Source organism: Lissotriton helveticus, chromosome 11 (genome assembly GCF_964261635.1).
Source record: "Lissotriton helveticus chromosome 11, aLisHel1.1, whole genome shotgun sequence".
In the NCBI taxonomy this organism is placed as follows: domain Eukaryota; kingdom Metazoa; phylum Chordata; class Amphibia; order Caudata; family Salamandridae; genus Lissotriton; species Lissotriton helveticus.
Genome location: NC_136072.1, coordinates 730,549,257 through 730,564,199, shown reverse-complemented (window position 1 = coordinate 730,564,199; position 14,943 = coordinate 730,549,257). Strand labels below are relative to the sequence as shown.

The 14,943-nt window shown below is 48.8% G+C and overlaps 1 protein-coding gene across 1 annotated transcript in view; it reads right to left on the bottom strand.

Moving 5' to 3' along the window:
• The window catches only part of PPP2R2A (protein phosphatase 2 regulatory subunit Balpha), a 511,441-nt gene extending 508,464 nt beyond the window's left edge, over positions 1-2,977 (bottom strand). The window contains exon 1 of the mRNA XM_078666610.1: positions 2,441-2,977. Coding sequence (XP_078522736.1) covers positions 2,441-2,447 — 7 coding nt within the window. The 5' untranslated portion in view covers positions 2,448-2,977. The remainder of the gene's footprint in view (positions 1-2,440) is intronic.
• Positions 2,978-14,943: the final 11,966 nt, after the last annotated feature.

Here is a 14,943-nt window from a genome sequence, read left to right as displayed (position 1 = left end):
ACTGTTGCTGTATCCTTTGGTAACTTAAATATGCATTTCCACGCCTGACATTGTGATTTTTCAAGCAGGCTGTTCATTTTGCCTGGGAATGCCCGCTGTGCATAACCTGCTACTGCCCATATTTTAATTCCGAATGAGGTCGCACACTGCTCGTCCCATCAGCGTGTGACCCCGGAGCATGATGGTCGATGTAGTAGGTATCAGCGGGTGCGCTTCTACCCGAGTCTTGAGGGTATTCACTTGGTGTGCTTGCCATCCCTGTGTTTCGCGGTTATTACCGCTCGTCAGCAGGGATTAGGCGTGTGCACGGGGTTGCTGCATGGCTGCCGAAAATATTCATAGGTCCAGATACCTTTTAGTGGCGCGCAGGTGCGTAATCTCGAGGTAGTCACCCCCACCGGCTCAAGGGAGCCTGTATAAATAGTAATTCCGAATGAGGTCGCACACTGCTCGTCCCATCAGCGTGTGACCCCCGGAGGATGATGGTCGATGTAGTAGGTATCAACGGGTGCGCTTCTACCCGAGTCTTGAGTCTTGAGGGTATTCACTTGGTGTGCTTGCCATCCCTGTGTTTCGCTGTTATTACCGCTCGTCAGCAGGGATTAGGCGTGTGCACGGGGTTGCTGCATGGGCTGCCGAAAATATTCATAGGTCCAGCCGGTGGAGGTGACGACCTCGAGATTCCGCACCTGCGCGCCATAAGAGGTATCTGAACCTACGAATATTTTCGGCAGCCCATGCAGCAACCCCGTGCACACGCCTAATCCCTGCTGACGAGCGTTAATGAACGCGAAACACGTGTCCAGGGATGGCAAGCACATCAGTGAACACCCTCAAGATTCAAGACTCTGGTAGAAGCGCACCCGCTGATACCTACTACATCGACCATCATGCTCCGGGGTCACACGCTGATGGGACGAGCAGTGTGCGACCTCATTTGGAAATACTGCCCATATTTTACATTGTATGATACTTCTTATATGTACTCAATGGCATAGGTTTGAGTGACTATCCGACATTGGCTCTCAATGCGGCAGTGTCGTGGAACACAGTATTCATTGTCGAAAGCAGGTGGAAAACTCGGAATCCCTAAGTCAGAATGCAGTCAAAGTGGAACCATGCTTTCAATATGCAATCAAGACACACAACAGCAATCTTGAATGAAGAACCTTAGCAGACTAAGTCAGCTTTTGAATGCAATGGGTAATAACATTTACTGCTAAGATGCATCAGTCTATGTGGGCCTTCTTCTCCTGAGTACATACATTAAATTGCTCCCAACTGGGTAATCAACTTAAGTGTACACCATAGCGTTATATACACATTGCTCATTTAGTGTCTCACAGGTTTCTAATATCCGTTTTCTAAGAAAGCAGAGCAGCTACTGAAGAACAAGGGGGACAGATTATTATTGTAAGAAGCGCATTGGATCTATTGAACAACATGGAGGAGAGTATGATCCAATTTATAATTAGACTTGATTTTTTTAACACTACGAGGTGCTTCGATGGTACTAGATCTTCCCAAATATTAACTTCAGTTGTGACAATACCTACAGTCTGATGGTGTAGAAGTCTCATGCACAAGATTAAATGACCTCAGAGTGTCTATATTTATATAGAAGTTTTACAAAGCGGGAGCACGATTCTTCGCGGGATACTTTGCAGATTTGGAAAGGGAAATTAAGCAGGGAAAGGGACATCAGATTTCGGAGTACCCAGGGGAGGTTGTCCATCCGGTCGGCGATATCATAAGTCAGCCTCGCGATTGCCAAGAAGAAAGGAAGGTCCGCAAGGTTCATTGAGTTAACTTCATCAATAGGGAAAGGGGCAGCAGACATCGTGTGAATTGCCTTCCAGTAAGCCGTTCACAGGTCGATTCTGAGCGTAAATCGCAATTTAGGGACGGCATTAGACTTTCTAACAGATAGAGTTTACATGATACCATATAAGTAAATGTCGTAAACAAATAAACACATACAATCTCACTCGCAGAAAATCGAAACTACGAAAAAGTATTTGGACATACCGCTCACAGACAAGGGCAGTACGTAAAGAAAACTAGCACCATTGTATCGCGGCAAGTCAGCCTCTGTGCATAGGCTCATTCATCACAGGTTGCAAAATCAGTTTAAAAGTACACAGGCACATCTCTCTTCTATTCTTCACCGATTGTCCAGAGCACGTCTTTGGATGCCCAGGCCCTGAGGGGCTCCATCCTCTATGCACAACTGACGCCCTGTATGCAGACACAAATCATTTCATATGTGTTTGCACAAGCCAAACTATTTCAAGCATAGTAAATTCACATCCATGCTCTTGCTATACAAAAGTCCTCATCAATACCCTGGACACAGACCCTGTCAATGGTACCTCGCCGACTGTCAAAACATATATATGCAAGGCCCTACTGCACTCAGCGGTCCGCAGAACCTCCATACCTGCCATGCTGCTGCTGCACGGTGACCCCGCACCAGGGGCGGGGCTGAGGGTGACGGTGCCCGGCCTCCTCCTCTTTCTGCAGCTGATCCTCGGGCCTAGGATGAGCACGGACCGGGGGCGCAGGGGTGCGAGGATGCAGCGGGCACTCCCGTCCCTGCTTCCTTAGGAGTGTCTCCTCCGGGTGACTCCTTTCCGGGCTGTCCCTCTGTCAGAATGCGTCCCTTTAAAGGTGCCTGAAAAGGATAGCAGGCAATCTCTTCTCTCGCTCTCCAAAGCTCTTTCCTCGCCGTCTCTCTTAGGACGCCCCACCTAGATGTCCTACCTTCGGCCACCCAGCAGCAGCAGCACCTCCTCCACCACAACTTTCAAAATGGCGCCCGCTCGCTCCACGGACGACGTCACCGCAGGGCGGGGGACACAGGGTGGAGGTCACGCGCAAAATTGAGCTCGCATCCGTCCGGCCTCCTTTCCGCGCGCGTTCACGCTCAACGGACTGGGGGAAAAGTGGACCAGGACTGGAAGCCCGGAAACACAGTGGAACGCGGGGGGCGTGTTTGTAAATGGGCGGTAGCAGTTATAATCTATGATTGGCGTACCGCTTCGCCCATCATCGTTGAATTCGCAAAAGAGCGCATGCCCCTTGACGCACCGATGCTGCGCGTCAGTTAATGCACCAGCTCTTCTTTTTGCCTGATCCTAATAAGGCGCCTTACAGGTGGTGTCGCTCACGCGCGGGACATCCTTTAGAAAGCCTTACTCCTGCTTATACTTACCTGCTTATGACGTTAAAAAAGGACATCCCGAGATATTTTTTAACTATTTAACTTATATTCTATAGTGGGTCTGGCGAATCAGATTATGCTTAACTTTCTATATGGAAGTCACAGAAGTCAAGTAAGAACTACAATGCCCAATTTTCTAGTGAAGTTGCAAAATGTCCACGTGATCAAAGTAACCAATCGAACACCCAGAACATACGTTCAGAACGGCTACTCTTAGCCAATAGTTGTCTTCCTTTACTGTTTGCGGCAGCTGAATTAATGCTATCATTTGTTTGCCTGAATTTTATCGTATTCGAATTGAAGCGACTAATCTTATATTAAATCGGATATTTGTTATTCATTCGCCCCTTGCCGCTGCCAATTCTGAATGAGAGCCAGGTGGTATGAATCTTACATTTCCCAACTAGCAAACTTGTGGGCATGCAGCAGTGTGGAGGGGTGAAATCACCCCTGCAGCCTTCAAAGCTCAGAAACCTGTGACAACAGTTTTTTTTAAACTTTCTTTTATTATTAACTGAACATGGCTTTTTATCTTTTATATTTTTTTAGAGAGAGAACTGTGCTTTCAAATGAATGAAAAATTTCCTAGCTAACGTAACGGAAAGTTTCAATTCTATTAACCCCTTCGATGCTGATGACGGAGCGGTTCCGTCATCAGCATCGGTTGGGCTGTGCTGATGACGGAACCGCTCCGTCATCAGTACAGCCCTGGGGGAGAGCGCTGGCGCTCCCCCCCCTGTGCGGCGATCTTTTTTTTTTGCAGGGGTGGCAGCGGAAGACTTTCCGCTGCCACCCCCTGGCCCCCCCACGCTTCCTGGTGACGTCAGCGCGCGCCGACGTCATCAGGAAGCGCTGGACGCGCTGGAAGCTATTTGCTTCCAGCGCGTCCAGGAACAAGGTCGGTGTTTGGTGCTGCGGTGGGGCGGGGGGGCCGTTTTTCGGTGCCTTGAGGCATCGGGGGGAGGAAACCCCTGATGTCCCAATGCACGGCATTCCTGGTGCACGATCGCGCACAGCGTCGCGATCGTGCACCAGGAATGCCCCTCTAGACACCAGGGATTGTTTTGTGTGGGCAAATTGTGTGTAGGAAGCGACCCCTTGGGCAAGGGTCGCTTCCTCTGGCTGGCATATATATTTTCAGACTTTTCTGCCCCTCCTGGGGCAGATGGGCCGTTTTTTTTGGCCGATCTGCACCCAGGGGGGGCAGAAAAGCCCACTAGACACCAGGGATTGTTTTGGGGCATATTTATTTGTTGAGGAAGCGACCCCTTGGGCAAGGGTCGCTTCCTCTTGGGGCCAAATAATGTTTCAGACTTTTCTGCCCCCCCTGGGGCAGATCGGCCGTTTTTTTGGCCGATCTGCACCCAGGGGGGGCAGAAAAGCCCACTAGACACCAGGGATTGCTTGTGTTTGTTTTTTTGTGTGCAGGAAGCGACCCCTTGGGCAAGGGTCGCTTCCTTAGGGGGCCAAATAATGTTTTAGACTTTTCTGCCCCCCCTGGGGCAGATCGGCCGTTTTGTTTGGCCGATCTGCACCCAGGGGGGGGGGCAGAAAAGCCCACTAGACACCAGGGATTGTTTTTTATTTATAAAGGAAGCGACCCCTTGGGCAAGGGTCGCTTCCTTAGGGGGATAAAATATTTTTCCGACTTTTCTGCCCCCCCTGGGGCAGATCGGCCGTTTTTTTGGCCGATCTGCACCCAGGGGGAGCAGAAAAGCCCACTAGACACCAGGGATTGTTTTTTATTTGAAAAGGAAGCGACCCCTTGGGGAAGGGTCGCTTCCTAGTGGCCCTAATATTTTTTTAGACTTTTCTGCTCCAGGGGGCCCACGTTTATAATGATTTATAATCTTCCCCCCTTGGGGACAGACACCCCATTTGTGACATACCCTGTGACATAGCATGTTGTAATGTGTGTTGTTTTTGTTTCTTCTAATGTGTTTTGTTTTTTTTTCTCTTTAGATTGTTGCAGTGTGCGGTTCTGTTACTGGTGGTTCTGTTGTGCTGCTGTTTCTGTAGTTGCATGTGTTTGGTAAGAGACCTTTTTTTTGTTCAATTGTAATGTAATTGTTTATTTTGCAAAGTGTGTAGTAATACGAGTATGTGTTGTTGCTGTTTGTTGTGATTGTAAAACATGTTTTGCATTTGTTTTTGATGTGTCCTTCTGTAGATGTAAGTTTTTTTTTCTTCTTTCTAGTGGGATATCGTTGCCTATTTGCTGAGTCTTTGCAGAGTAGGTGCTGGTGAGTGTAGTTGTGTCTTGTAAGTGAATTGTATATTTTTTCTAAATCTATTTTTTGGTGAAAAAGTCTTACATTTTTATCTTACTTTGCGCAGTGTTGGGGTTGTTGAGTTGTTTGTGCAGACTCCTTTATTTGTAAGGATAATGGCTGGCCGCCGGATTACTGCTCAGCAAGTTGTTGGAATGCTTTTTGATTCTTCCTCTGACCATGGTCCAGAGTCTGACTCTGATTCTGAGCCAGAGGTGGGAGGTGAAGATTCAGGTAGTGAGTTTTCTCTACGCATGGCTTCATCTGATGATGACGACACTTTGAGTGCTGATGAAGCTACTTTTGGTGTGGATGATGTGCCTGTGGTTGGGGAGGACATTGCTGTGTTTACGGTTTTGGAGGACATGGTTGTGCCTGTGGTTGCGGAGGACAGTGATGTGCCAATTGTGCGGCAAGAGACATCTGGGCTGCAGCCTGGGGCTGCTAGACTTCCAGTTGGTGTTGTGAGACAAGAGTTAGCTGGGCGGCGGCCTGCGGCTGCAAGACTTGACGATGAAAGTTCTGACCTCTGGGTTGCACCAGGCATGGTGCAGCCGGCATTGCCTGAATTTACTGGTGTTCCAGGGTGTAGGGTGAACACTGAAAACTTTTTGCCTATTGATTTTTTCAAGTTGTTTATGGATGATGTGTTTTTGGCAGAGATTGTAGAGCAGACTAATTTGTATTCTGAAATTTTTTTGAGGGTGAACAGTGCCAGCCTTAAGCCCCACGCTAGAGCTACCCGGTGGACTCCCACCAATTTGGAGGAGATGAAAAAGTTTTTGGGTTTAACTCTTTTGATGGGCTTGCTTAGGAAACCATCAATGGCTTCATATTGGTCTACTAGTCCCTTGATGGCAACAGCTATATTTCCGGCAGTCATGACTCGTGATAGGTATTTGCTTCTGCTGCGGATGATGCATTTTGTTGACAATAGTCTTGCTTTGCCACGAGATCACCCTGATTGTGACCGTCTTTTCAAGATTCGGCCTGTCATTGATCATTTGGTTGATCGATTTTCTGAGATCTTTTATCCTGGGAAAGAAATTGCAGTGGATGAGTCTTTGCTGTTGTTCAAGGGCCGCTTGGTATTTCGGCAATACATTCCTAGTAAGAGGGCACGTTATGGAATCAAACTGTATATGCTGTGTGACAGTGAGACTGGATATGTCTCTAATTTCAGGGTGTACACTGGTAAGGAATCCAGGATTAACCCCCCTGGTTGTCCGTCGACTTTTGGAGTGACTGAGAAAATTGTGTGGGAACTTGGTCGTGGATTTTTTAACAAAGGCCATCATTTGTATGTCGATAACTTCTACACTGGTGTGCGGTTGTTCAGGGAATTGGCCAAAGTGGACACTGTTGCTTGTGGCACAATCCGCTCAAACCGTAAAGGTTTCCCAAAAGAACTTGTTTGTCGAAAGCTTGCTCGGGGACAGTGCAGTGCTTTGCGTTGTGAGGAGCTTCTAGCTGTGAAGTTTACAGACAGGAGAGATGTCTACATGTTGACTACAATACATGATGAAAGCACTGAACCGCGGAATGTTTGGGGTCAGGTTGCAGAAGTGCGCAAACCTGTGTGCATACTGGACTACAATAAGTACATGGGTGGTGTTGACAGAGTTGATCAGAGGTTGGAACCGTATGCTGCTCTTCGTAAGGCTTACATTTGGTACAAGAAGTTGGCTATCCATCTTTTCCACTTGGCAACCTTTAATGCTTTTATTGTGTTCCAGAAATCTTGTCCCCAGTCAAAGTTGACTTTTGTAAAGTTTCAGGAGTCTGTAATAGGCAGCCTTGTTTTAGTGGAACAGGCAAGTGTTCCTAGAGTTGGAGTGGTGGAGGATGTTGCCAGATTGAAAGATCGCCACTTTTCTGATCATATTCCTCCTACACCCTCAAAAGACTTTCCCAGTCGGAGATGTAGAGTCTGTTGGCGAAGAGGTTTGCGGAAGGAGGTTCGCATGTACTGCCCCGACTGCCCTTCAAACCCCGGGCTGTGTGTACCTGCTTGTTTTAGATTGTACCACACGCAAAATAATTTTTGGGAGTATCAATGAGTGGTAAAGTGAACTGGTTGGTCTTTATTCTGTAAAACTTATTGTTCAGTTTCAAAGTTTGTATTTGTGTAGTCTTTTTAGATTTAGTTGTCGAGTTAGTAGATTTGTATCAATTTGCAATTTGTTTTTGTTTCTCTTCTATTTTAAAAAAAAACTAAAGTATGATGTTGGTTTGCGTGTAGTGTCCATTGTCTGACTGTGTGCATGGTTTGGCGCTTGACTGCCGGTGTCTGTGGACTGGTGCTTGTCTGGTGGTGTCTGCGGACTGGTGCTTGACTGGCGGTGTGCGTGGTCTGGTGTTTGGTTGGCGGTGTGCATGCTCTTGCGCTTGCCTGGTGTTGTGTTTGAATTTGTCTTTGGCTGGTGGTGTTCGTGGAGTGGTGCTTGACTGGTGGTGTGTGGAGGGGCGCTTGGCTGGTGGTGTGCATGGAGTGGTACTTGGCTGTCTGTGCACGGAGTGGTGCTTGGCTGGCGGTGTGTGTGGAGTGGTGCTTGGCTGGCGGTGTGTGTGGAGTGGCGCTTGGCTGGACGGTGTGCGTGGAGTGGTACTTGGCTGTCTGTGCACGGAGTGGTGCTTGGCTGGCGGTGTGTGTGGAGTGGTGCTTGGCTGGCGATGTGTGTGGAGTGGCGCTTGGCTGGACGGTGTGCGTGGAGTGGTACTTGGCTGTCTGTGCACGGAGTGGTGCTTGGCTGGTGTTGTGTTTGTGGAGTGGCGCTTGGCTGGTGGTGTGTGTGGAGGGGCGCTTGGCAGGGGGTGTGCATGGAGTGGTATTTGGCTGTCTGTGCACGGAGTGGTGCTTGGCTGGCGGTGTGTGTGGAGTGGTGCTTGGCTGGCGGTGTGTGTGGAGTGGCGCTTGGCTGGACGGTGTGCGTGGAGTGGTACTTGGCTGTCTGTGCACGGAGTGGTGCTTGGCTGGCGGTGTGTGTGGAGTGGTGCTTGGCTGGCGGTGTGTGTGGAGTGGCGTTTGGCTGGACGGTGTGCGTGGAGTGGTATTTGGCTGTCTGTGCACGGAGTGGTGCTTGGCTGGCGGTGTGTGTGGAGTGGTGCTTGGCTGGCGGTGTGTGTGGAGTGGCGCTTGGCTGGACGGTGTGCGTGGAGTGGTACTTGGCTGTCTGTGCACGGAGTGGTGCTTGGCTGGTGTTGTGTTTGTGGAGTGGCGCTTGGCTGGTGGTGTGTGTGGAGGGGCGCTTGGCTGGTGGTGTGCATGGAGTGGTACTTGGCTTTCTGTGCACGGAGTGGTGCTTGGCTGGCGGTGTGTGTGGAGTGGTGCTTGGCTGGCGGTGTGTGTGGAGTGGCGCTTGGCTGGACGGTGTGCGTGGAGTGGTACTTGGCTGTCTGTGCACGGAGTGGTGCTTGGCTGGCGGTGTGTGTGGAGTGGTGCTTGGCTGGCGGTGTGTGTGGAGTGGCGCTTGGCTGGACGGTGTGCGTGGAGTGGCGCTTGGCTGGACGGTGTGCGTGGAGTGGTACTTGGCTGTCTGTGCACGGAGTGGTGCTTGGCTGGCGGTGTGTGTGGAGTGGTGCTTGGCTGGCGGTGTGTGTGGAGTGGCGCTTGGCTGGACGGTGTGCGTGGAGTGGTACATGGCTGTCTGTGCACTGAGTGGTGCTTGGCTGGTGTTGTGTTTGTGGAGTGGCGCTTGGCTGGTGGTGTGTGTGGAGGGGCGCTTGGCTGGTGGTGTGCATGGAGTGGTACTTGGCTGTCGGTGTGCGCTGAGTGGTGTTTGGCTGGCGGTGTGCATGGTCTGGTGCTTGGATGGTGGTGTGGGTGGACTGGCGCTCGGCAGGCGGTGTGTGAGTAGTTACTTTCTGTTGGTCACTACACACACTGCTAGTTGAGTGACACTCCAAACAGTCCATCATTTTGTGTAGTTGCAGTGTCCGAAATGTGGGCGTGTGAAAGTGATGGGCCCTTGAATGGCGCTGTTTGCTGGTGTGAGTGTTGGAATGTGATGGGTCCGAGGCTGGCGGTGTGAATGTTTTGTATGTGTCACGCGTACGAAAGGTGTATGAATGGCCTGTAAAGCGGTTGGTGCCTTGACGTGGCTTTACAGCTCACGAGCTGAGAGTCAGTGGTTCAGTTTATCATACTTTCAATTATACACAGTGTATTTCATTTTTGTGAAATTACTTGCGTATACAATTGTATGTACTGAATCATCACTCATCCTCGTGCCAAATCCAACCAGTATGTGTGTGTGCTTGCGGATTAGATGGGTGTGTAGTAATAATTTTTTTTTTCCCTTTCTGCAGTAGGGTGTACCTTGCCCCTTATTGTGATTGTTGTTATGTGTTGCTTTTCCATTCGGATGGTGTCAATGGTCTGGTTTGTATCAGGTATGAAAGGTGCGTGAATGGCCTGTAAAACGGTTGGTGCCTTGTCGTGGCTTTACAGCTCACGAGTTGCGAGTCACTGGTTCGGTTTTTATGCATTTATTTATTGACAGAGCATTTCATTTTTTTGAAATATCTTGTTAATAAAATGTTATGTACTGAACCATCACTCGCCCTCGTGCCAAATCCAACCTGTATGTGTGTGTCTTTGAGGAATAGATAGCCGTGCTTGAATGTTTGACTTTTGAGTAACTCTGTTAAGGTGTGGTATCCTTTTACTCGGGAGAACAAGGGGAACGCAGGGTGGTAGGACTTTTTTGCCGGCACGGCGATCCCACGCCAAAATGTTTGGAAAAGTGCTATTTTTACCTATTTTTAAGATTTGCAAGGAGTTCTGGGTAGGAAAACATTGGGGGACCCACACATGCCATACCTCCCTGGACTCTCCCGGGTGTCTAGTTTTCAGAACTGTTTGGGTTTGCTACTTTCCAAAGAATACCACCCAGCCCCGGGCCAAAAACTCAGATGCCCCCCCCCCCCCAAAATCAAAGTTATATTGGTTCAGGGTATTTTATATTCACCACCGTTAGATTTGGACCTTTTCCTGTTGCAGCCACTATGGCTACCCACGCAAGTGAGGTACCGTTTTTATCGGGAGACCTGGGGGAACGCTGGGTGGGAGGTAATTTGTGTGAGACCAGTGATGCCACGCTTTCCCAGACTACAACGTGTGAAAAAATTGACTTTTTTCTGCTAAAATTGAGGTTTGCAAGGGATTCTGGGTAAAGGAACGTTGGAGGATCCACGCAAGCCATACCTCCTTGGAAGCCCCCGGGTGTCTACTTTTCAGAAATGTGTGGGTTTGGTAGGTTTCCATAGATGGCTGTCGCGCACGGGGCCAGAAACCCAGGTAACCGCTCTTGCAAAAGCTGGTGAAATTAACAATGGTGAAAATGTTAAATCCACCAGCTTTTGCAAGAGGGGTTACCTTGGTTTTTGGCCCCTTGCGAGACAGCCATCTAGGGAAACCTACCAATCCCACACATTTCTGAAAAGTAGACACCCGGGGGCTTCCAAGGAGGTATGGCTTGCGTGGATCCTCCAACGTTCCTTTACCCAGAATCCCTTGCAAACCTCATTTTTTGCTTGGAAAAAAATCAGTTTTTTCACACGTTTTAGTGTGGGAAAGCGTGGCATCACTGGGCTCACACAAATTACCTCCCACCCAGCGTTCCCCAAGGTCTCCCGATAAAAATGGTACCTCACTTGCGTGGGTAGGCATAGCGGCTGCTTTAGGAAAAGGCCCAATTCATACTGTGGAGACCAAAACATTACCTTTAGCCAAATAATCTTATATTTTGAGGGGGTCACCTGAGCTTTTGGCCCGGGGCTTGGCAGGCATCTTTGGAAACTACCAAACCCAAACTGTTCTGAGAACTAGACTCCCGGGGGAGTCCAGGGAGGTATGGCATGCGTGGGTCCCCCAATGTTTTCCTACCCAGAAACCCCTGCAAACCTGAAATTTTGGTCAAAAAACCCACTTTTCCATACTTTTTTGGGTGGGATCTCGCTGCCGGAACAAATGTCCTACCACCCAGTGTTTCCCTTGTTCTCCCGAGTAAAATGATACCTCACTTGTGTGGGTGGGCCAAAGGCATGTGACTCAGGCTGGGGTGCTTAATTTGTAAAACTTAAATATGACTAAAAACTACTTTTTTCAAAATTCATTTTTGGCGTGTTCTGCTTTGGGGCACCCACACAAGTGAGGTATCCTTTTACTCGGGAGAACAAGGGGAACGCAGGGTGGTAGGACATTTTTGCCGGCACGGCGATCCCACGCCAAAATGTTTGGAAAAGTGCTATTTTTACCTATTTTTAAGGTTTGCAAGGAGTTCTGGGTAGGAAAACATTGGGGGACTCACACATGCCATACCTCCCTGGACTCTCCCGGGTGTCTAGTTTTCAGAACTGTTTCGGTTTGCTACTTTCCAAAGAATACCACCCAGCCCTGGGCCAAAAACTCAGGTGCCCCCCCCCCCCCCAAATCAAAGTTATATTGCTTCAGGGTATTTTATATTCAACACCGTTAGATTTGGACCTTTTCCTGTTGCAGCCACTATGGCTACCCACGCAAGTGAGGTACCGTTTTTATCTGGAGACCTGGGGGAACGCTGGGTGGGAGGTAATTTGTGTGAGACCAGTGATGCCACGCTTTCCCAGACTACAACGTGTGAAAAAATTGACTTTTTTCTGCTAAAATTGAGGTTTGCAAGGGATTCTGGGTAAAGGAACGTTGGAGGATCCACGCAAGCCATACCTCCTTGGAAGCCCCCGGGTGTCTACTTTTCAGAAATGTGTGGGTTTGGTAGGTTTCCATAGATGGCTGTCTCGCACAGGGCCAGAAACCCAGGTAACCGCTCTTGCAAAAGCTGGTGAAATTAACAATGGTGAAAATGTTAAGTCCACCAGCTTTTGCAAGAGGGGTTACCTGGGTTTTTGGCCCCGTGCGAGACAGCCATCTAGGGAAACCTACCAATCCCACACATTTCTGAAAAGTAGACACCCGGGGTCTTCCAAGGAGGTATGGCTTGCGTGGATCCTCCAACGTTCCTTTACCCAGAATCCCTTGCAAACCTCATTTTTTGCTTGGAAAAAATCAGTTTTTTCACACGTTTTAGTGTGGGAAAGCGTGGCATCACTGGGCTCACACAAATTACCTCCCACCCAGCGTTCCCCAAGGTCTCCCGATAAAAATGGTACCTCACTTGCGTGGGTAGGCATAGCGGCTGCTTTAGGAAAAGGCCCAATTCATACTGTGGAGACCAAAACATTACCTTTAGCCAAATAATCTTATATTTTGAGGGGGTCACCTGAGCTTTTGGCCCGGGGCTTGGCAGGCATCTTTGGAAACTACCAAACCCAAACAGTTCTGAGAACTAGACACCCGGGGGAGTCCAGGGAGGTATGGCATGCGTGGGTCCCCCAATGTTTTCCTACCCAGAAACCCCTGCAAACCTGAAATTGTGGTCAAAAAACCCACTTTTCCATACTTTTTTGGGTGGGATCTCGCTGCCGGAACAAATGTCCTACCACCCAGCGTTTCCCTTGTTCTCCCGAGTAAAATGATACCTCACTTGTGTGGGTGGGCCAAAGGCATGTGACTCAGGCTGGGGTGCTTAATTTGTAAAACTTAAATATGACTAAAAACTACTTTTTTCAAAATTCATTTTTGGCGTGTTCTGCTTTGGGGTACCCACACAAGTGAGGTATCCTTTTACTCGGGAGAACAAGGGGAACGCAGGGTGGTAGGACTTTTTTTCCGGCACGGCGATCCCACGCCAAAATGTTTGGAAAAGTGCTATTTTTACCTATTTTTAAGGTTTGCAAGGAGTTCTGGGTAGGAAAACATTGGGGGACCCATGCATGCCATACCTCCCTGGACTCCCCCGGGTGTCTAGTTTTCAGAACTGTTTGGGTTTGCCACTTTGCAAAGAATACCACCGAGCCCCGGGCCACAAACTCAGATCCCCCCCCCAAAATCAAGGTAGTTTTGCAATAAGGTAATGTAAATTCACCACCGTACGATTTGAACCGTTTCCTGTTGCAGCCACTATGTCTATCCACGCAAGTGAGGTACCATTGTTTTCGGGAGACCTGGGGGCACGCTGGGTGGGTGGAAATTTGTTGATCCACGCAGATTCCAGAACTTTCCACCACAGAAATGTGAGGAAAATGTGTTTTTTTGGTCAAATCTTTATGTTTGCAAGGGATTCTGGGTAACAAAACCTGGGGGTAGGCAGACGAGTCACCCCATCCTGAATTGCCCTGGGTGTCTAGTTTTCAAAAATTTATAGGTTTGCTAGGTTTCCCTAGGTGCTGGCAGAGCTACGGCGCAAAAACAAAAGGTAGTCTTTTTGTCCGAATCGTGCTAAATTTCACTGAGAAATTGAGGTACGACCATGCAGCATTTTGCGCTGTTTCATGTCGCAGCCACTATGCCTACCCACGCAAGTGAGGTACCATTTTTTCCGGGAGACCTGGGGGCACGCTGGGTGGGTGGAAATTTGTTGATCCACGCAGATTCCAGAACTTTCCACCACAGAAATGTGAGGAAAATGTGTTTTTTTTGGTCAAATTTTTATGTTTGCAAGGGATTCTGGGTAACAAAACCTGGGGGTAGGCAGACGAGTCACCCCATCCTGAATTGCCCTGGGTGTCTAGTTTTCAAAAATGTATAGGTTTGCTAGGTTTCCCTAGGTGCTGGCAGAGCTACGGCGCAAAAACAAAAGGTAGTCTTTTTGTCCGAATCGTGCTAAATTTCACTGGGAAATTGAGGTGCGACCATGCTGCGTTTTGCGCTGTTTCATGTCGCAGCCACTATGCCTACCCACGCAAGTGAGGTACCATTTTTTTCGGAAGACCTGGGGGCACGCTGGGTGGGTGGAAATTTGTTGATCCACGCAGATTCCAGAACTTTCCACCACAGAAATGTGAGGAAATTGTGTTTGTTTGGTCAAATTTTTATGTTTGCAAGGGATTCTGGGTAACAAAACCTGGGGGTAGGCAGACAAGTCACCCCATCCTGAATTGCCCTGGGTGTCTAGTTTTCAAAAATGTATAGGTTTGCTAGGTTTCCCTAGGTGCTGGCAGAGCTACGGCGCAAAATCAAAAGGTAGTCTTTTTGTCCGAATCGTGCTAAATTTCACTGGGAAATTGAGGTGCGACCATGCTGCGTTTTGCGCTGTTTCATGTCGCAGCCACTATGCCTACCCACGCAAGTGAGGTACCATTTTGTTCGGGAGACCTGGGGGCACGCTGGGTGGGTGGAAATTTGTTGAAACACGCAGATTCCAGAACTTTCCACCACAGAAATGTGAGGAAAATGTGTTTTTTTGGTCAAATTTTTATGTTTGCAAGGGATTCTGGGTAACAAAACCTGGGGGTAGGCAGACGAGTCACCCCATCCTGAATTTCCCTGGGTGTCTAGTTTTCAAAAATGGATAGGTTTGCTAGGTTTCCCTAGGTGCTGGCAGAGCTACGGCGCAAAATCAAAAGTTAGTC